The sequence below is a fragment of the Crinia signifera genome, chromosome 1, assembly GCF_055691185.1.
Source record: "Crinia signifera chromosome 1, ASM5569118v1, whole genome shotgun sequence".
NCBI classification, from domain to species: Eukaryota; Metazoa; Chordata; class Amphibia; order Anura; family Myobatrachidae; genus Crinia; species Crinia signifera.
Window position 1 is genome coordinate 350153824 of NC_139217.1, and position 23560 is coordinate 350177383.

Sequence of the window (23560 nt, forward strand, 5' to 3'; positions counted from 1 at the left end):
ATGATTTTCCCTTACTTTAATTAAGCATGTGGTACAACCAGTAGCACACAAGAGATTTGCCTGCAGACCTAAGCAGAACAGATTTCCACATTGACTGTCAAAAAGTGATACAATGAAGAGTGATAAACACCCAGCCAATCAGCTCCTCATTGTCATGTTACAGTTTGGGTTTGAAAAATGAAGGCAGGAGCTGATTGGCTGATTGTTTATCACTCTGGTGTATCTGGAAAGCGTCACCATGTCATTTTTCCATATGTATAACATACTAATGCCCATGCTATGAGCACTAACATAGCTGTGTGTAGATATCCTGCAATAATGGCTCTCTACTAACCAGATCCAACCATGCCTATAGTAAGCTATGATTTCTAGTTATTTAATAAACCCTTATATACTGTACTAAGGGATGCAGTTAATTTGCCGGCGGTCGGGATCCCGGCGGTCGGAATCCCGACACTGGAATCCCGACCGCCGAAATCCCGAAACTTTCTCCCTCCGTGGGTGTCCACGACACCCATAGAGGGAGAATAAAATAGCGTGCCGAGCGTAGCGAGGCACCGGGCCCGCTGCGTGGCGAGCGCAGCGAGCCCGCAAGGGGGGGCGATCCATGTCCCCCCCTTGTCGGGATTTCGGCGGTTGGGATTCCAGTGTCGGGATTCCGACCGCCGGGATCCCGACCGCCGGCAAATCGTATCGGATCCCTGTACTAATATATACTAATATTTCAGGAGACCGCATTGCTTTTTTGTTGATTATCAGGAATGCAGGAGACTCCCTGAAATAACAGCAATCTCCCTCTCTCCCTCATTAGTCTAGCAATCTCAATCATTTCACCTATCCCACATTACACTGTTACATTTTGTGGGGAAAAAAGGGATGAGAGATACATTTACACTGAAATATCAGCACCATTTCCCAGCACTTTAGCAAGTACAGTAGCTCTTACTAACTGCTTTGGGGCTCATCTACATTTGGATATAAGTAATTTTAAAGGATTCCTCTCAGCTGTAGCTGTACACACTCACGCTTCTAGGTGCCACGTTCACAATCTCTTTTCACAATCACTCCATATATGGAACTAGATACGCCCTTTGGGTGGAGCATGACACGCCCCCTCAATGGGGCGCTGTGCAAAATTCTACTACCAACTATAATCTCCCTGAAACTAGTTTTCAAAAATAGGCAAGTATGTGGGAATGCCACTATTACCCATTGGTTGGTTAGCAACTATGGTATGGTTGTACACTCTGCAATTCATAAATTAATACTTGTTAAACTTCATGCTTATTATTTGGCAAAATATTTAACTCTAAGTAGATTTGTGGACAAAATAAGTAAATAATGGCTTATGTAAATAAATCATAAGTGAGCTTTCTTAATATTGGGGGATTTCACCAAATAAATCTTTCTGACTGTGGGCCAGATGTACTAAGCTTAGATAAATGCTGGTTGTTTATCACTCTCCATTTTATCAATCACCTCCTAACTGCCATGTCACAGTAGCTGATTGGTTGGTGGTTTATCACTCTCCATTTTATCACTTTTCAAGGCTTGGTACATCTCTTCTACTATGAAGAAAAGGTCATATCAACAATGAGGCAGATGGGACTACAGTATGCTATAGATAAATATAAAGCCTATTATCACAACAGCATGATGACCAAAACTATCCATTTTAAGTGATAACCCCTTTTTCAAAGAGTTTCGCCAGCATCCCTCATGGTCGCCGAACTCGGGCGGGATTACATCTCGCCCAACGTGTTGAAACTGAATTTCTATTTTTCATACAAAATTAAGCAATTTGTCTATTTATAGGTATTTTAGGAGGGGATGTTGTTGGCATCCCAGCAGACGGGATGCCGACGGACATTCAGAATCCTGACAGAACCCCAAAGCCACAAAGTCATTCCCAACCTGAAGTATTAAAAGAGGGATGTTCTATCCTTCCCAATACAATAGATGTGTATGACATAGATCATAAATATTTATAGTCTCTTGAGGATTTCCCAGCATACAGTAAATTGCAGATGTGTGATTATTGTACTAGGACCTTGTGAGGATCCAGATGTAATTATTTATTTCAGCAAAGTTGAGCTGTGTGTAGAAAAGTCATTGTGCTAGCTTGTGACCTTATGCCAGAACATGCTGTCAGTAGCGATGTAAGGAGAACAAAGCCAAAGAGCTCTGCATCCTCACAGGACACTTGTGATCTGTACTGAGACACTCTGCTTCTGCTTACTACTCAACTATTATTGATCCTTTGTTTACTGAACTTAGCCCCATTTCTGGCTCCTCTCCTGGTTATAATACAGCTGACTGATTTGTGTTCCAAACCCTGGAATAATATCTAATAAAGGACCTGACTCAATGGCGATCGCAAAAGCAAATTCTTTCTCAAATGGACAAAACCAGGGGCCTGATTCAGACCTGCTCGCCAGGCTGCATATATTCGCTGCCTAGCAAGCAGGTAACTGCAGCACCGCCAAACGCACGCCCCCCAATGACCAACTCCTCGCAACACAATGTCATGTGACATCATCCTCCTTCCCCAAGCAGGCAAGGGGCACATTCAGGAACCTATCCTATTGTTTCTTACTATGTTGTTATGACTTTTACCCTTAGTTGTTATCTCTGTCTTTGCTGCCCAAATGGTGAACTGGAACACATAACCTATTCCTATAATATTTTCTAAACTGGATTCCTCTTATTGAAGATACAATTATTTCTGGTTATATTATGCACATATGTATATTGTATATGTATAGTGTATATTGTTATGTTATATTATAGGTGTGTTTGGCACCACGATCTTCTTAAACCACTTTGACAGCAGCCTCATATAATTGTACTGTTACCTAAATGGTTCGGCTATATGGTGGCCTACCACAGCCAATTTCCAACTTGTTGACACTCGGAGAGCAAGATACAAGATGAAAGCAGTCCAGTTGTTAACATTGTGAAGGGTTGATATATCAAGCAAAGTAAATAGCGGAGAAGTTGCCTATAGCAACCAATTTGAAGCAGCATTTACCAAGTACATTCTATAAAATGATACAGTAGAAGCTGGTCACTTCTCCACTGCGCAGGCTTCTTCATATACAGTACCGTATATCTTTATAGTGCACTGGCTACAGTCTGCTCCAGCCAGGCTCATTTCATTTCCTGTTCTTGTGTAACCAGTTTTGAACAATTAATGTTAGAACACTAGTTATAGGCACCAGCAGTATATGTGTAACAGACACATAGTAAATTGGTGCAGGTTGCATTAAATCAACTTAAATTTTTCTTAAGGTCTAGGTATCCAACTGAAGTAAGAAATCTATTATACACTGTTTAAAGAACAGATACCAATGTGTTGCCCTGGGTGAAAACATATTGGGAAATCCATATGTCAATCAGTATAAATGTTACCAATTGCTATATCTGAAGGGTTGTAGATTGCCAGAAGTGGCAAATGACTAAGATCTTAGGATCTAGATTGCTTCTGAGGACTTGCCGGATATTGGAAATCTCACAACCAGAGATGTCTTTTCTGATGCTGAATTTTCTGCCAGCTCAGGCTGACTGGCTTCAGGCATGTCATGTGTAAAAAGGGATTGCTGCTGTTTGAAGGTTTATTGGTTAGTAACAACATTTCCTCCTTTGTAGGCACATCCAGTGGTTGATGTACACGTTCCTTTTCATTGTTTGGACTTGTGGGAATGAGGAACAGCTCGTCTTTGGCTCAAAAGAGAATTCAAAGAAAATGAAAGATTTCAAGTTATAAACATGCAAGGTAATTTAGAACTATACAAATATGTGCATGTTTTGGGATATAATGATTGTTTCTGATCAAAACAGATCTATGTTAATATACAAATGTTAAAATTAAACAAAAAAATGACCAAAACCTAAATCAATAAGTTGCGCAATAGAATGTAATAGGAAGAATGCCCTCCCCAGTGGTAATACATAAGAATATTAAACAATACTGATGAGTTCCATAATCATATAAAACCAGTCACAAGTCATGCTGATTAGTGCCCCAGAAACATTGGGACCCCTGCCCCTAGTTGAAGAGGGTATGGGTCATGGGGTCCACAGCACTAAGGTCAACATGCATTGGATTGACCACTGAAGGTCAACATGAGCCAAGGTCGACATGTGGGAAGGTCGACATGGGCTTAGGTCGACATGTCATTAGGCTGACACACACATTAGGTCAACATGGGCTAGGTCGACAGTCCAAAGGTTGACATGGGGTTTTTACACTTTTTTTTACACAAATGTCAACACAGTTGAACATGGACACCTTATCGGTGCACCAGGTCTCCTTGCATGGCTTGCTGCGCTCGCCATGCTTCGGGCACGGTGCCTCGCTATGCTCGGCACACTATGTTATTCTCCCACCATGCCTTAGTGGATAGTAGGGCATGAAATACCGCCCATCAGCACATATCAGCTAAAAAAAAGTGAAAAGCTCCATGTCGACCTTTTGACTGTCGACTGAGCCCATGTCAACTTAATGCTTGTGTCAACCTAATGGCATGTCGACCTAAGCCCACACCGACCTTCCCATGTTTTGACCTTGGGTAATTTCGACCTTCAGTGGTCGACCTAATGCATGTCGACCTTAGTGCTATCGAACTTGTGTCAGTATTGTAGTCCAGCAACACATTTGTAATGCACTGGACTTTTTTCTCTCATAGTCCAGGTGACCAGTCTCAGTAATGTTTGAGATTATTCTAGATGACTGTCACTCATCACAATGCAACAATCAATTCAGAGTTTTGCTTTTTTTATTTACAGGAATTTAAATATAACAAATATTGGGTATATTTCTTTTCCCCTTTTCAGGTTTATGTTTTTATTCTATTTCTTCATGCTTTGCCTGTACGTAACGTCATTAGCACTGTGCCACTAAATAGAACCTTCTACTGAAGCAGATTCTTGCCAGTCTCAGTCTACGTCATGATCTCTTCTTACTAAACCTAATTCTTTTTTAGGTAGATTATTTGCGGAGAGATTTTCTTTAATGGACTGAAGGAGGGAAGGGGAAAATATTGAGCACAACAGGCTTTTTGTTCTGTGAATAGGAAATGCTGGCCGGTCTAGGGAGGAGCAGTATTATTTAGCACAAAATAAATTCTCAGCAATTTATAGACTCCCAGATATATTACATGGGGGTTAAAATGTTCATGTGCAGCCATTGGTTCCCTCTTCATGGATTTTTAAAAAAAGAAGCCCTCCAAATTACCACATTTTCTCGGGACAGTGCTATTTGCTGGGACTGTCCTGCTATCCCACCCACGGGCAGTGATGTCCTGTGGTGGTGGGTTGCAGTTGTGAGACACCCTATAACTCGCTGCCCTGTAACTTGCTGCTGTGCATAAATGCACTCAGCATTCTTTCACAGGACACAGAGGGACTGGGTGCATGGCCAGCAGCTCACCAAATGCTGGCCATGCCCCCATAGTGATGGCAAATGGGGGCGTGGCTCACTGCATTGTCACAAAACTTACTAGTGATAGCAAGAAAGAGGAAGTAAACAAGGATTTATGAAATTACAAATGGAAACTTAGTGTTAAATTCAGAGCCTGGTGGCATCTGGAAAAGCATAGGGGAATCTGGGCAAGTTAGACATCTAAGCTTGAGATCATTCACTGCAAGCACTGGGAAGTGCTGTAGTAGAAATAAGCAGTTGGAAAACAGCAATGATAAGTAAATTATGAGAGGTTGTAAAATAGGTTGGGAATTAGATTGCTGGAGAAAAACAAAGGGGATAGATATGTTTACTGGAGGCACACAAGTAGGATTTGATGGCTGGAGACACACAAGGAGGAGTAATTTGATTTCTGGAGAAAAACAAAGGGGGAGACTTGATGGCTGGAGGCACAAGGTGGGTAAAGTCTTGGTGAGTAGAGACACATAAGGAGGATAAACTTGATGGTATGATATACAAAGAAAGGGAGACCTGAAGGAGGGAGAGATTTGATGGCTGGAGACACAAGGGGAGAGATTTGTTGGTTAGAGACACAGAATTGGGAGAGATTTGATTGCTGAAGGAACACAAGGATGAGAGACTTGGGTGAGATTTGATGGCTGGAGAAAAACAAGGGGGAGATATTTAATGGATGGAGACACAAAGGGAACAATTGATGGTTAGAGACACACAAGTGAGAGAGATTTGATTACTGGAGACACACAAGGGAGAGTGAATTGAAGCCTGGAGACACGAGGGGGAGAGACTTGATGAATAGAGACACACAAAGTGAGAGGCTTGATAGCTTGTGAAACACAAGGGGAAGATATTTGATGGCTGAAGAAGGGGGAGAGATGGTCATGACCTCTTAGAGGCCTTGATGATGTCTGTCTAATCAATAATCATAACTCATATATTTGTCCACTATGTGTGCAGAATGGGAATCATGAACTAAATTTAAAATGAAAGCCTTTACTCTAATTACTGTTCAAAAAACTTTCTATAAATAATGAAAACAAATTCATTTGCATTAAAGCTATTGACAGTCATCTATGAACAATGTGCTATGCTAATTATCAGTGGTAGCTCCTGAGGTGGGGCTACAGGTGTGACTTCCCTTCTTGAATATTAAACTGCAAACCTACCTCTGGAGCCACCACTGCTAATGATGTTGCTTCCCATTTTGTAATATCATGCACTTATTTCCTACATGTGCATGTTGAATATTAAATAGGAAAGCATAAAAATGACAAAGCTAGATTTTAGGTTACGGGATGAGGATGTGAAGATTTTGGAGGGGCATGTACCTGCACAACCTTTTCTGCAAAATTATTTGAGTTATATAAACCCTCTAAGGAGGTCTAGTACTTGTCCTAATCATGGCTAGCTTTACAATGCAGGTTCGGGTGGATTTATAACATGTCCCCCTTCAGCTGTCATTGAAGAGTGGCAGTTCATTATAGGCAATGTCCTTAAAGATGGCTGTCTCCCATAGATGGCTCCAGAACTGATCACTGCCTATTCAGGAAGGTATGTATTTCCAATCTCCCTTGTTTCTCAGCTGCCAGGCCGGTCATATTTATAAAGCAGCAGTGAATACCAAAGTCAGCTGGAAATAAGGACAGAGTCCACTCTTTTAAACTATGAACCATATTTTGTTGCTTGAGTTATTATCTGGTAACCACTCATTCAAGATAAAACCCTATGCTGCGGTGCCCTCCCTGAACCAGGTCTGGTCCAATATAGATCATGGGAAGAAAGGCGGCACTCCAACAGATCTTTCAACAATTTAAAATATTTCCTTTAATGGTCCAGCTGCGTTTTCAAGGACATACAAAAAGTAAGTGGATGCACAAAACTTATAAAACAACAAAACCCCACCCCCAACATTAATCAGGCCAAGCCTGGACTGACCGGGTCTTGCCAGATGAGCATGTCATTTCTCCTCAATTACTCGAGTGCTTACTCATTGCTGAAATGGCGCACTCGTCTGGCAAGACCCGTTGAGTGCAGACCTGGCCTGATTAATGTTGGGGGTGGGGTTTGTTGTGATAAGTTTTGTGCATGCACTTACTTTTTTGTATGTCCTTGAAAACTGGGTTACGGCCCCGAAATACTGCCAGGTATTGATGAAAAGTCTGTTGGAGTGCCGCCCTTCTTCCCATGATCAGTGGCAAACGCAGGATTTTCAGAAGGGGGTTTCCAGAGGGGCGGACCAAAGCACGGAGATGGACACTTAGGTGACCCAGTATATGTCGGGTCAGTTAAAGTATTATAGATAGACCAAATGTATATAAATAAATAATAATAATAATAATAATAATAATAATAATAATAATAATAAATATATATATATATATATATATATATATATATATATATATATATATATATATATATATATATACATATACAGGGGCATCAACAGCAGTGTAGACCCCTGGGCATTTCAATGTATTGGGGCACCTACCGATCCTCCAGCGGTAGGGGTGGAGGAAGCTTTGATGTCCCGCGGGTGGTAGGGGGTATTATATCAACCGCTCAGCATGTAGGGCCTGGATCAGTAATTTCCACTAATTACCCCTTTACTGCACAGATGATGGGAGATGGGGTGGGAGAAGGGGGCATTGGGCTGAATGAAGGGGCCCTGATACATAACTTTCAGGGTGGTAAAGGATGTTTAATATGCAGAGGAGGGGGTATATAGTGGAGTGGGCTTATTATTCATAATTTTCTGGTGGGAGGACAGCTTGCTTGACTGCAGATATCTCCAGTTCCTAGAAATAGATTTCTTAGATTTTAATGGAATTAAAAACTAGAGAATCCCACCTACCAAACTATTGGGTACTAGGGGATAAGAGTTCAGGAGGCAGAGAAATCTGCCAACGAGAATATAAAACTACATACCAGGTGTGTGGAGCTGGAGCAGTAACCAGCTGCTGTAAGGCTGATATCTCTGGTTCTGGGAACAGTAGAGACAAGCTACTAGTGTCCATCATGGTTGAGAGTCCAAGCTTTTGAAATATATCCTCAGAAAATCTCTGTCAGACAGAACCTGAAATATCTGACTGGGAAGCACAATTAACAGGCTTGGATGGGGACCACTGATTTGAAGTCAGATATCTCTGGTTCCCATGGGCCGATTTTTAAAATTCTTGTACCCCTGGAAAGAGGGGACCCTCAGCTTTCAGCCTAGTGCCCTTAGACTCCTGGGGGGGTTTCTGGGTACTCAGAAACCCCCCCTGCGTGCGCTACTGATGATCTCTCTCAATATATATATATATATATATAGTTTTCCAAATAAGGAGGCACTCAGAGACTGTATAATCAAGCAAAATGTCTGTATTGAGGGTTAAGTACTTTCGAGAGCGAACTCCCGTCGCTCTCGAAAGTACTTAACCCTCAATACAGACATTTTGCTCGATTATACAGTCTCCGAGAGCCTCCTTATTTGGAAAACTACATTATGTTATGGATTGGGCACCGGAGCAGCTGAGAATTCAGAGTGCCGGCATACAACAAAGATATATATATATATATATAATTTTTTTTTTTTTATGGTTAATTTAGATATAACAGGGTGGGACAAACTGCAAGGCCACCAATTTTGGGGTAGAAAAAGTGGTTGTTACTGCTGCCTGGGATGTGTGACCTGTAGGTCCATGTTTGTACTACAGGCTGCAACCAAAATCATTAAATTGGGATATGGGTTGGAAAAGAGAGCCACACAGGAAAATTATAGGCTGCCCAGGAGACCGCACTAGGGTCTTTTGGCAAATATAGATCAATGGGATCATGGGGTGCATCTGTGTCAAAAACTCTGAAGTTGGTTTATCAATCCAATCATTAACTAATCCCAAATTGATTGCTGCATCGATTTCTTTTTTGTAGACATACATGGGATCATAAGTAAATAACTTATAGCACTCTGTACTCTGTATAAAAGAAATTTATAAAGTTTCAAAGTCAAAAGAGTTCTGTCTAAAGGGGATGCGGTCATTTGGTCTACTGCATTATGGTCGACAGTCATTAGGTCGAATCCATTAGGTCGACATGCTAAAAGGTCGACATGACTCTAGGTCGACATGGGAAAAGGTCGTCATGATTCTAGTTCGAAAGGTCATTAGTTCGACAGGTCATTAGTTCGACAAGGTCATTAGTTCGACATTGTCTATGTCGACATTCACAAGGTCGACATGGAGTTTTTCACTGTTTTTTGAGCCAACATGTGCCGACAGGCGGTATTTCATGCCCTACCATCCACTAGGGCGTGGTGGGAGAATAAAATAGTGTGCCGAGCGTAGCGAGGCACCGTGCCCGACGCATAGCGAGCGCAGCGAGCGATGCGAGGGGATGCAGTGCACTTTAAACTGTGTCCATGTCGACTGTGTTGACATTCAGGTAAAAAAACAGTGAAAAACCCCATGTCGACCTTGTGAATGTCGACATAAACAATGTCGAACTAATGACCTGTCGAACTAATGACCTTTCGACCTAGAATCATGTCGACCTTTTCCCATGTCGACCTAGAATCATGTCGACCTTTTAGCATGTCGACCTAATGGATTCGACCTAATGACTTTCGACCATAATGCAATAGACCAAATGATCCCAACCCGTCTAAAGATTCTCACAAATGATAACCCCTTCAAGAGAACAACCATTTCCACTGGCGAAGGAGTGTAACCAGAGAGGTTAAAATGATTACAGTACTTCTTCACTTTTGGGTTTGCTTTTAAGTTTAAACTTTTGATGCTGATGGCACTGACCCCTAATAAAGAATTTGAACGTGGTTGATCAGAGTCGCTAGCCAATGTAGGTAGTACGGATGGTGTAATGGTTAGTATTACTGCCTCACAGCACTGAGGTAATGGGTTCGATTCCCGCCATGGCTCTAACTGTGCGGAGTTTGTATATTCCCCCCGTACTTGTGTGGGTTTCCTCCAGGTACTCTGGTTTCATCCCACAATCCAAAAATATACTGGTAGGTTAATTGGCTCCCAACAAAATTAACCGTAGAATGTCTGTGTGTGCATGTACATGTGGTAGGGAATATAAATTGTTAGCTCCACAGGGGCAGGGACTGATGTGAGTGTTCAAATATTCTCTGTAAAGCGCTGCGGAGTATGTATGCGCTATATCAGAAACTGTTAATAAATAAATAAATGTATGTCTATCTAACTCATAGAAGTCTCTATTGGCACGTACCCGTCTAGTCTTGTTGGTGACCCACCAGGGAGGGTCTGTTATCACCACCCAGAAGCCATTTTTAAAGGCCAGTAACTCTCAATGAAAAAGAGCAAGGTTACTCTCAATCCTGGACACCCAATCAGTTGTAGTGTCAGACTAGAGAGCATCCAAACTCGCACCCTCACAAGCAGTAATCTCTTCATCCAATAGGGCCAAATTGCTATTGACCTGCTCCAAAACCAGGATCATAAGTTGGAATGAACAGTTGTTGAGAATCTGACTCCACTGTTTGCAAAAATTGGGATCAGATCTCCCAATAGTGGGTTGGTTCCGAATGCGAAAGCCGGCACCAGGCTCTCCTTGAAATATTGTGACAGGGTCAGACCATGGACATTTCTACAAGGTGTCTTTTTAATTTGATTAAATCAGAAAATACCTCTGCAGGGCTATCGACATCATAAGCTAATGTAGCGTGTCCTACAATATGCAAATCATGTTGCCCGTGATTAAGGTGCGATAGGAAGCACGGAAACAGCCTGTCAGCGCTATGTCTGTCTCATGGAGGGGATGATTTGTGTCATGTTCACTATGCCACTACTAATGCTAAGTATCAGCCCTTCTCTTTTTGCATTATTTGCACTTTTTTTATTTAAATGCACTTTATTTATGCCTTTAAATAAGCATTTATTTCAAAAAAAGGATGTTGCTGGCTTTCTTAATACTTAGTAGTACAAGTAGTAGTACCAAACAATCAGCTCCTCACTGTAATCCTTCAAATACAGCCTGTAAACTGACAGTAGGAGTTGATTTGTTGGTCTCTGTGTCCAAGTTTTGATATGAATGCCTCATTGTCTGTAAAATGACAGAAATTTATATATTTTACTTTATCTCTCTCCATTCTTTTCTCCTTAGTATGTGACACTAACCACAGATGTATGTGCCCTGATCAAGTAGAAGCATTTTACCAAGTATTTGACATTATGGGTCAATTTTCTAAAAATGAAAAGAGGTGATGTTGCCCATAACAACCAATCAGATTGTGTCTATCATTTCTCTACTGCATCCTAGAAAATATTAGGCAGAATCTATGGGCAACATCACTTTAAAGGTGCGTACACACAGGGGCGATTTTGTGCAAAATCGCAGGAAATATGGTCACTGAGCGACCATATTGCCTGCAATGGGAGTGTGCACCGGCGATATATCGCCCGGTGCGCGCTCCCGTTTTTGCCCCTGAGGTGATTGCTGGTCGCAGGAACATACTCCTGCGACCAGCTGATTACCACTGCCAGGCTCCCCCCGGCAGTTACTTTTTCATCAGCGACCATCTCTGGTTGCTGATGTAAAGTAGAAACTGAGCAATATATTGCTCAGCCATATATTGCTCAGCAATATATGGCTGAGCAATATATCTCCCCCGTGTGTACACAGCATTAGAAGATCTAATTTTCCCCTGCTTACCTACTGTTTATGGTTCATGACCAATGTTGTTGTAGCTTTTGGCTGGCTGACGAATCTTTTGCATACAGTACTTTATTGTGCTCTATATTTTTAGTATTCATTATTTAATATCTTAAAATAACAATGAAATTTTTAGTAACATTTTCCGCACAACTTTTTATTCTTGTATCTTGTTTTCTAGTAATCGGTTTAGTATTTGCTGTCATATTTTGGTGTATGAAACCAAGCAAATGAAGAGGAAAGTCTGTCAGAGATTCTGTTGCCAGCAGCACACATTTCTGCCGTCGGATTTAGCAAGTTCACATACTACACAATTGTTGCCACTATCTACTGCATTATCAAGTCCCATCTGTGCCGCATTCATATTACTGATATATTGTGTTATCAATAAATGATTGCATAGTCAAGGACAATTGATATAAAGAACTCTTCCATCCAATTATACACAAATAAAACTTGCCAATTGTTATGTTCCCACTATGTCTATCGCAGAGATCTATGAGTTTCACACAGAGAAATCTCCAATCATTGCTTTTTTGAAGACTGGCCAGCATTTTCCCTTCCTCTGCTTTTAAATAATCATAGGCAAACAAACAGGGAAACATGAGATGAGGAACATTTACATCCTCCACTCCTTTAGGGAAGCAGGCCAAGGTTATATTACTGAGTGGAGTGAGCTAAAGTACCAACAAAATATTTAATTCTATCTGTTTCTGGGCATCCAGTATACCAATGCCGGCTTCCCCACTGCCGCCAGAACACCAGCGCCCAGGGGCTTAACTAGAAGTTTGTGGGCCCCATAGCAACATCTTGATAGGGCCCCCCACCCACCCACCCCTGCAACTATAATGCCCTTAAAGTGCGGGGGAAGGAGAGTGGGACAGAGGCTATTGGGGAGAGAAAGAGTGTGTCAGGGAGAGGAAGGGATAGCTGGCAGGAGAGCCACTACAAGGGGGCAGGCTGTCAATTGGGGGGTTGACAGGCACATGCCTCATAGAAAAAGGGGGGCAGGCTGTCACTTGGCAGGATCAGCTTACAGATCAGTTTACAGGATTGAGAGGGGGGCTGACAGTCACTTGGTGGGTGTTGGCAGCCAGATATAGGAAATTGCAGGGGGGGGCGCAGGCAGTTAGTTACAGAAGATTGCAAGGAAGGGGCAGGTAGGAAACCCATGACCTCAAACCCCCAGCCAGTTACCTGCTTCTAGCTAGAGATTAGAGGCTCTCTCACCCCCTTCAGACGTCCCAGCTCCTCGTGTGAAGGAGAAACCTGCTGCACGCTGTTCATCTCAATGACTGTCGGCTGAATACAGAGAAAGCAGCAGCGCCCTCTAGTGTGTTGTTTTGCACACTGCACCCAGCCTCCTGTCCGGAAATGAAGCTGACAGCTGAGCTCCAGTCCCAGCACTGCACGGCTAAGAATACTACGGTATTTTAAATTAAAATAAGGAAGAAAAAAACTGAAAAGGGTGCATGGGATAGCCTGCTGGGTCCTCGGGCCCCCGAACGGCCGGGCCCCATAGCAGTTGCATCCCCTGCACCCTCTGTAGTTACGCCACTGCCAGCGCCGATACTTTGCATCTGTATGCCGACACCCTATTACCTATTGCCGACATCCCGAACGTATGTAAGCTGGGACTGGTTAGGGTCAGGCAAAAGGTACCCATACACGGTGAAATTTTTCCCGTGCGTTTTTAACTTTTTCGCATTTGCATGTTATACGATGCGATCAGAAGACAGTGCAAAAAGTATGTGCAGCACATACACATACACTTTTTGTACTGTGCGATGAGATGCCTGTGGGAGTGCGCATCACATTGCATGGTGGAATCGCACCGTGTATGGGCACCTAAAATGAATACCTTAATGCCCATATACGGTGCGATGCGCGCTCCCGCAGGCATCTCATCGCACAGTACAAAAAGTATGTACTGCACATACTTTTTGTATTGCCCTTGGATCACAAATTGCATGCAAAAGGCATATGTTGCGATGCAATCCAGCCCATAACGGGTGCGATCATCGCACTGTGTATGGGCACATTTACTCATATAGTACCTCCCAACTTTTCATTACAGGCAAGATGGACAAATCCAAAATTAGAGGTGTGACCTTGCTGCTGTGGAGGCATGGCCAGCGCTCTATGAGCTGCTGGCTTGCCCCCTGTCTCTTTTTTCCAGTGAATAGTTGCTAAGTGCAGGACAGAGGGTCTCTAAACTACCACTGCACCCACCGTTGTAGACAGGGGGCGTAACTAGACCATTGTGGGCCCCATAGCAAAATTTTAAAAGCCCCCCCCCCCAGTAGTCCGCCGCAGTGGTGGTGGTGGTGGGGAGGGGGTTTGGGGTCAACATAGGGGAAGGAGTTTGATAGAGTAAAAGGCAGGATACTGGAGAGGTAGAGGCATGGCCAGTGCTAAGGATATCAGCCACTCCCCTGCACCAAAAATTTGCACCCTTCCTCCCATGACCTGTAAAGAGACAGCATGCCCCTTAGGCGCATGGCACAAATAGGACAATGGGCATAGGACAATAGGAACAGGACATTAGGCATAAGCACTGGACACTAGGGACAGGACAATTGGCATAGGACAATATGAACATGACATTAGGCATAAGCACTAGACACAAGGGACAGGACAGACCATCATTTTCCTCTTCAAGCACCTAGCGGGAATTCATTTGCATATGACATTATCCAGGCCGCTGAGTGAAGGGGGCAGACACCAGCCTCTTTATCCAGCAAGTACAGATGCGGTGACAGGACTTTGGAGAGCCGCACTTCAGGCTGTTGATGCCCGGAGGGAGCCGCTGCCTGTTATACAGCATGACAGGCGAGGGAAGCGGCATCAGCCACACTGCTGCATACCTTCAGGGAGGTGCGTGCTGGTGGCGGGGGAGAGGAGCGGATGCACAGCGCTGATGACGGCATCCGGAGTTCAGGAGAGGAGGCGTCCGCATCAGTTAGTAGTAGTACAGTGAAGTCCCCCCACTGGGTCCCCGCTCACATGCTCCATGCAGGAAGCAGAGGAGGGAGGGAGGGAAGGCACACTTTTATATAATACAAAAACTTCAAGAGGGTGCAGGGGATTGTCTGCTGGCTCAGGCCCCCACAAGCCGCCGGGCCCCTTAGCAGCCTCATCCCCTGCACCTTCTATAGTTACACCACTGGTTGTAGAGTGCTGCCCGCAGGTAGGAGAGAGGGACAGTCACAAAAAATTATGACTGTCCCATGAAAACTGGAACAGTTGGGAGCTATGGCTTACTCTCTATGTCCACTCACACCATACAGGAAATAGTCATACTGTCATTAATAAATAATGTAGATTATGGAATACCATGGTAACTAGGTGTATGCTGTAACTTACATTGTTTTTGCTGTATTTGTTTTGATCTTCACACTGATCTTCAAACTGGCTCAAAATACAGCATTGTCTGGCTTTAATCAGTCATTGTTGTGTGCTATTCACGAAGGACTGCATAACAATCTGTTCTTTATTGTATTTTCATTTCAGTTTGTCATTACATTCAAGAATGTTCAGCATATTTGTAAATTTGAAAAGGAATTTAAACCAGTTATCCTAAATGTATCCTTATAGTTTTTCCAATAAACACTGTAGTACCACTGTACTCTTTGCCTCAGGATAAACACTATAGAACAATTATTATTTTCTGTGGTTGTAAAATGGTGTAAAAGATTAATATGTCAACATAAAAGAGGAGGTTTTAAAAAGATGCTGCATCTTCTGATCACTTTACATGATTGAAGTGGCTAAAAAAATTCACTGCTCTTTTCCATCTCAGGCATAAACTCAAGGTTTTAGGGTTTACAGATGGCTGGGTCCACAGTCAATAGGTTGAAACCAAAACCTCAACATCCACAAGGTTGACATGAAAAAAGGTCAACATGCACAAGATCCACATTCACTAAAGGTTGACATGAGTTTCCACAATTTTTTTACATTTTTGGACTTTTCCATGATTTACCATTCACGTGGTCAGTGACTGGGAATGGTAAAGTGTGCCAAGCTCAGAGGTAGCAGAGCCAGGCACCTGCCCTGAAGAATGGTAAGCAAAGGAGATGCAAGGATTCCCGGTACACTACTTGGGTTTTCTGCATGCCCAGGTGTCAACATTGACACCAAAAAGTGAACTCCTGTAGACATTTTTATATGTCAACTTTCTGCTTGTGTCGAACTTTTGTCACTGTCGACCTTGCAGATATTGACATTCTGGCTATGTCAAAACAATTAAACAAAGAGAGCGCCTTGGATAAAAAATATAGGAATATTTTTATTGCATCAAAAGAAGTTAATAAGTAACAAGCATCTAAAATAAGAGACCGTCTCTAATCTCAACAAATAAAAAAGATTTACAATTATGTTCAATCCTTGTGACCCTATTATGCATACACCTTAAATGTAATCAGTCAGTCAGAAATCCTCAAGTCAATAAAGGCTGACATCCTCTTTCACAAGCTGGGACAGCATATACATTTTTAGGTTATGTAGATGAATACTAGGTATTTTGTAAATACTTGTGAAATAGTAACCACTCAGCAGATCCAGATAATAAAGGCCCTTATTCTGGTTGGTGCGGTAATGTCCGCGTGCGTTCGTGCCGCCGATGTTTTGTGTCTGCGCATGTGCAGAGGTGTCTCTGCGCATGTGCGAACTGGACGCACGGCCAAATTCCGCATGAAATGTGTACACTACGAACAGGGGGTGGAGAGGGGCGTGAAGGGCTGTATGGGCTCATTACCATATGTTTACACCCCGCGTTTCATGGGCGTTCCCATGCAAACGCTGGGCGTACGTATGGTAATGCGGCCGTGACGCACGTGTAGGGGGCGGACATATGACATTGCCGGATGTCAGCTGCCCGCCCAGATCCCTGCTTTTGCACGGAGAAATGCCCGTGTGGTCTGAGGTTGCGGGATCTGGCGGACCACTCGGTCCTGCATTCGATGTTCTGCGACCATCGAATGATGGGGGAGGTTCCAAGAGATGGAGGAGGTGTATCCGTAAGAAATTCACTCGTGCTCAGTGCGGTCAGCTGATTACCGCATTCGGACGGAGTGAGCATTCCGTACGAAAGGCGGGGTTTAGGACGCACGGTCCTGGCCGCATATTCAGCTCCGGCCGCACCGACCAGAATAAGGCCCAAAGTAACACGATAGTTTTGTATTCAGATGTATTCTAACACTCGTGGTCCAACCGAGGCTCTCTGCCTGCTACTTTGGTATACTGAGTCCGGTGTGCTAGGTTTGCGCACACACGGTACTGCCCAATTTGCGGGCCCAGCCTGACGGTGTGTTATGAAGGGGTAAGGGTGGAAATCTAAAGGACCCCCGGATGACTGTGCAGGAATAATACGCAAACAACTTGCTAAGATCTTTTCTTCTTATGCAGAGACTGTGGGTGATTTATTATATACCCTGAGTGCTTGAATACATCTGGATACAAAACTATCGTGTTACTTTATTATCTGGATCTGCTGAGTGGTTACTATTTCACAAGTATTTACAAAATACCTAGTATCCATCTACATTACCTAAAAATGTATATGCTGTCCCAACTTGTGAAAGAGGATTTCAGCCTTTATTGACTTGATGATTTCTGACTGATTGATTACATTTAAGGTGTATGCATAATAGGGTCACAAGGATTGAACAAAATGTTAAATCTTTTTTCTTTGTTGAGATTAGAGACGGTCTCTTATTTTAGATGCTTGTTACTTATTAACTTCTTCTGATGCAATAAAAATATTCCTATATTTTTTATCCAAGGTGCTCTCTTTGTTGAATTGTTTTGCTTTCCCAGTAGTTCTCCAGTAAACTAATTGGGAGCTGCTAGGTGAATACAAATTGGCTTTATTAAATAAGATACTCAATACATGCAATCTACTTATTGTCGCTATAAGGTTACTTTCTATTGCGTTCCCATATGGTAATGGTGCAGCCCGGTGCACCCCGCCCACCCCCCCCCCCACGCCGCCACGGCAACCGAAAGGTCGCCGTGGGTGCACGCACCATACGCCTGCACATGCGCAGATACCCGACTGCGCATGCGCAGATGCGCAACATGCGTATGCACGCAGGACCGATGTGATCTGAATAAGGCCCTATGAGTCTTGCATTTTGGTGAATCTATATATTTCAATCTGCAAGTACCTGCAGCAAATAATGAAGCAAAGGCCCATGTGTATGTACTGTATGAGTTGCTAGGATTGCTAGGATATGGGGATTTCATTAGTAATAATATTCATCATGTGCCATAAATAGTTAAAAAGACAGAAACTGATGCAAAACTATATTTATATGCTGCCACCATGACATATATATATATATATATATATATATATATATATATATATATATATATATATATATATATATCCTATTATTGTGCAACTAATGGAAGCAATTTGAATAATAAAACAATTAAAGTTATGTTTTTGATTGTTTTGAAGTTTATCCCCTTTAATAATCTTATACTTCAGTTCATCGGAATAAAAAAAAAAAAAGAAACTAAGCAATTCAAAGTCCCATCAATTCAGGTTTAGATAAGAAGATGATTGCAGGTTAAGTGATCGACTGATAAATGTTGGTTAGAACAGATTAAAAGAGAATTGGCAGATTAGAGCTTCAATTACAGTATAAACAACAAGCAATAGTTGGTCAAAAAAGAACGGTATAAATATATAGCATTTTCTGTGCAGACGTCTTCAGTTAATAGATAAACATGGATTGGACTGCCTGGCCCAAAGCTAATAGCTTGAGATGTGCACTGATTTTAGTGATGAGGCTGCTTGATTTAAAGTGGTGATTAGGTTTAAAGCAAAACTAAGCTTCTGTCCTGTCAAAATCGTGCTTGGGCCAGCAAAGCCCTGGATATTACATTTGGGCACCCCACATTATTGCAAAAGATTAACACGTTTCATATTTCTGTTATTTGTGAGCCAAATGTTTCAAAATGATGCTGAAATACCATTAATTGTGAAATATTGCAGTACCACTTCATTTAGAGGGGGTGTGTCATGCATCAGGTTGATATGAGAATTTACATTTAGTTGAAAGGTCAATGTGCAGCACTTTGACATGATAAATGACCGTAGCATGCCTAGCAGCATTCTGGTGACTATTTTACCCCTATCGCTAACCCTAAATCCTACCCCTAACCAGGGGTTAAAGTGAGGGGGAACAGGGTGGAACTGAGTTCCACCCCCTCTACCACAGCCTTGAACAGTAACTCCAAAAGTAAAGCCTGTCCTAGCAGCTTCTTCTTCTGACACGGTGTATGTGATGTCATTTTGTCACCGTTAGTGAAGTGAAGAATAGCCGCTAGGAGAACCAGGCTCTGTGCTTGCTGAAGACAGATGAGAGGGGGCTGGAGGGACTCAGAGATGGGGAATCTGCTGGATGGCCACTGGACATAGAGCTGCTGAAGTGATAGAGACAGATGAGTATAAGCAGCACATCTGTGGACATTAGGTGTATAAGGGGCAATACTGTGTGATTTAATATGAATCAAGGGTACTACATTGGTAGGTGTTGGCATTAGGGAGGTATGATCACTCCATGGGTCCAGGAGATGTTCGGCTACCATCGCAGATTGCATGTATTTTTGGTGCTTGTGTATAGAAATGCCTAAAAAAAAATTTTATTACAAATATCCTGCACTGAATTAAAATAAGTGACATATTAATGTATCCATTTAGTGTATGCAAGTTTAAGTAGCTTAAGTAGCAACGCTACTACATTTGTCAAGTCTAAATGAGAGTTTGGGAATTAGTTATTTTTTTAATTAATGTACCTGGAACTCAGTAATCACATGGGGGTTGGGTGTACTTGGTACACATGTACTGTATGGTGTCATTTGTGGAACATCGGGATATTGGTTGGGGACACCTGGCATAAAATGATGACATAATAGTGGACCTGGTATAGGTTCAACTTAAAATGGAGGTAATATTTAGTAGTGATGGCAGAATATAAGATGGGCATCTGGCCCATGTGGGCAGAGAGACACTTGGCACATAATGGTATGATTTTGGATTACAGTTATGGCATCTTGACAGATGTGTCCTGGCTCTTTTGGGAATTTAAAAACACTGTCTTTGCAAGCAGAATTCTAAATTGTACATATTTGCAACAAAAGGTCTATGTTGCTGGGTTTCATAAAGCAGTGTACGTGATTTTCTAAGCAAATGTAAAATAAATGTAGGTTTGAAGCCAGTACACACAAAACAATTGGTTGATTTCAGTTATATTTATGATTTTTTTTCCTGGATAAGTAGCAGTGGCGTAAATGCCAAGGGTGCTGGGGGTGCAGCTGCTATAGGGCCCAAGCTGTCTCAGGGACCCGAAGCTCCCCCTGCACCCAGTCACACCAGAGCAACAGTCAATGTGGCAGTGACACACAACTGGCACCTGACCCTGATCTCCCTGTGCGGCGCTGAGAACGATCGGCACTGGCGGGAAAGTGAGGTGAGCACTAAGGGGAGGGGGAATTATACGGGGTCAGCAGGGAAGGAGGATCAGGGCTGCTGGATGAGTGAGCAGGGTGAAGCAGGGGACGAGAGCCAGACTACGGCGGGAAAAGAGGAGGGTAATTGTCAATGATTTGAAATATCTCCCTCTGGACCCCTTGTCACTGTGGGGATGAAAACAAGATTTGCCACAATATCAGGGCAGCAGCAGCAAGGACAGGACTCCAGTGCTCATTGTTCGAGGCCCCGTCCGCTGACCATAGGACTTGCAATCAGTGCTGGTGTCCTGTCCATTATGCTGCCACTGCCCTGATATTGTGGCAAATCTTCTTTTCATCCCCACAGTGGCAGGGGGTCCAGAGGAGTTTTCTGAGGCATAAGAATAAATGTAACAAATATTTATTTTATGATTATTACATTATTGCACAATTATATATTTTAGATCTCTACCCCTCACTGTCTCTATCTTCCCATCATTCTCCCTTCTCTCTCTCTCCCCATCATTATTCTTCCCCCCCCTCCCCCCTCGCTATCCTTCCTTCTCTCTCTCTCCCGGGCGCTATCCTTCCTTCTCTCTCTCTCCCAGTCGCTATCCTACCTTCTCTCTCTCCCCCATTACTGTCTTTCCTTCTCTCTCTCCCAGTCGCTATCCTTCCTTCTCTCTTCCAACGTCGCTGTTTCCTCTCCTTCCATCGCTGTTGCTCCTTCACTCTCTCTCTCCGACATTGTCCAGGGGGGAGGGGAGGCTTTCAGTATTTTGCTATGCGGCCCATGAACTTCTAGTTACGCCCGTGTTAAGTAATGTGATGATGAGAAGGGTAAGGGCCAGGCTTAGCATGCGGTGGGTGTGGCCTATTTAACTTAGGTTATTGCTTTATGTAGACATTTTAAAGGTCATCTCTGTTCGGAATAATGCTGATCATGTTCATCTTTTATACCAGTGTTTCCAAACCCAGCCCTCAGGGACCCCTAAAAGTGCATGTTTTTAAGCTCTCCACATTAACACATTAATTGAGTGAAATAATTAGAACATCTATGGATCTTTTGAAATGTGTCAGTCACAGTGGGATATTTATTATGGGTGCAAGGACTGCAGTGCACAAGAGCCCCTGAGTCCTGGGGGGCCCAAACCTCAAACTATGCTAGACACATTTCTTGAATATTTACCTCTCCGGAGTCCTGCGTTACCAGCAACAGTTCTGCACAAGTTCCCTGGAAATGATGCAGTGGCCCTTTTCTTGGTGTTTGGTGCAGTTGGAAAATCGCTGGGAATATGGCTGTCACATCATTTCTGCGGAGACCTGCACGTGTGGAGTGGTCTCTGGTACATCACTAGAAAGCCTAGAGCTCAGAGTGCCACTGCTCTGCCAGCTAGAGAGAGGGGGCACAGACAGAGACTGCACACGGACCCCCTCCTCTCTTGATGTGCCCCTGGTCAGCCAATAATGACTCCGTCTATGAAGTAAATAATGTGCATAGTATGTAGAAGCAAAAAACTTATAGCTCAGATCACATACAATAAGTAGATATTAGCTGTTTTCTGTATTGCATAAAATGACAACTTTTACAAATAAACCAATACAAAGTATCACTTCTTTGCGATTTAGGGGTTCTAGCAATCTAGCAGTATTTACAGCACTAAAAACTGATTTAGACTTTGGGCACAATTCATTACCCACTGTTTTTACCGCGCCAGCAAAGCTCTGGGTTTAAAGTCCAGAGCTATTCAATTTCTCTGTATTTTCCCCATAGGCCCGCGGACCTCTTGGCAGCATTGTGTGTACCCAGCTTTCATGTAATATATACAAAAATTACATAATAAGGAGACATAAACCAGGCATGCAGTTGAAAGATATTTTATTTATCTCTTTTGTTTGAATCTCCTGATAACGGGTGCATATGTTTAAGTACTTTATAACCCTTAAATATAACGGCAAATGCTGAAATAATTGCACACCAACACAAACTTGTAAAGACGAATAACAATGCTTTACTTGAAAGATCGCTTGATTACAGGAATTTGCAAATGCAGACTAACACAAGAAACATAAAATTGATTGGCCTATACTTCAACAATAATTCTAAATCAATTTAAAATGGAAACCTTCCCAGGATAGTGATCTTCCCAGGATAGTGACCTTCCCAGGATAGTGATACCTTCAGGACACCCCCCCCCCCCCTTCCACGTGCTTGCCTCGTCTTCCTCAACTACCTGACCCCTCCTTCTCTATCTCAAATTTTTATACTTTCCTCAATTTAATTAATTTATTATTAATTTATGTCAAATTTTCATTGCACAGCTCTGCCATCAATCATAATGTCACAATGCTGTCATCACCCAACTACTTGTTCCTGGGGAAAAGATTCAGTGGCCTTGGGGTCTAGGCATGCTTGGCCCTGTCATCTGGTTGTCAATAAAATGTTCAGACTAGCTGGCATTAGTTGAACACTGAAACATTAATAAAAGACAATTCTCTAACATCACACCCCCTACTCCACATAGACATATCTCCCCACCACCACCACCTTGGCGGGGGCCAACTCCTCTACCCCTCTCACCTCTGCATGCCCCACATCACTTACACACAGTAATAGCTGCGATCCCCCCCTCACCACAGCACACAAAGTGGTGGTCAGCAACATAGGCGAATCTAGGGGGTGGTCCGGGGGTGCACAGGACCACCCATTAGCCCATTTTGTAGCTGAGGACCAGGGCTTTCCAACGAGCCAAGCCCCATGTCACTAGCCCCCTGGGAACCGGAGATACGGCCAGGCAAAGCTGGAACGTTTTCCCTATAGGATAACATGGGACCCGCTAATTCCGACCCCCACCCAGTTTAACGGCTGCCATTTCCCCCTTCGGCATCACTGAAGCTGGAGGTTGATCTCAGTCGAACCCAAATCGCTGGGCCTTCAATCTGATACCAGGCTGGATCCATATAGGTTAATTGGTTCCAGGG

At 43.0% G+C, this 23560-nt stretch overlaps 1 protein-coding gene across 1 annotated transcript in view; it reads left to right on the forward strand.

Annotated features, from left to right (window-relative positions):
* Positions 1–23560, forward strand: part of RTN4R (reticulon 4 receptor) — a 218721-nt gene that overhangs the window by 147030 nt on the left and 48131 nt on the right. The window contains exon 2 of the mRNA XM_083147009.1: positions 3649–3775. Coding sequence (XP_083003135.1) covers positions 3769–3775 — 7 coding nt within the window. The 5' untranslated portion in view covers positions 3649–3768. The remainder of the gene's footprint in view (positions 1–3648; positions 3776–23560) is intronic.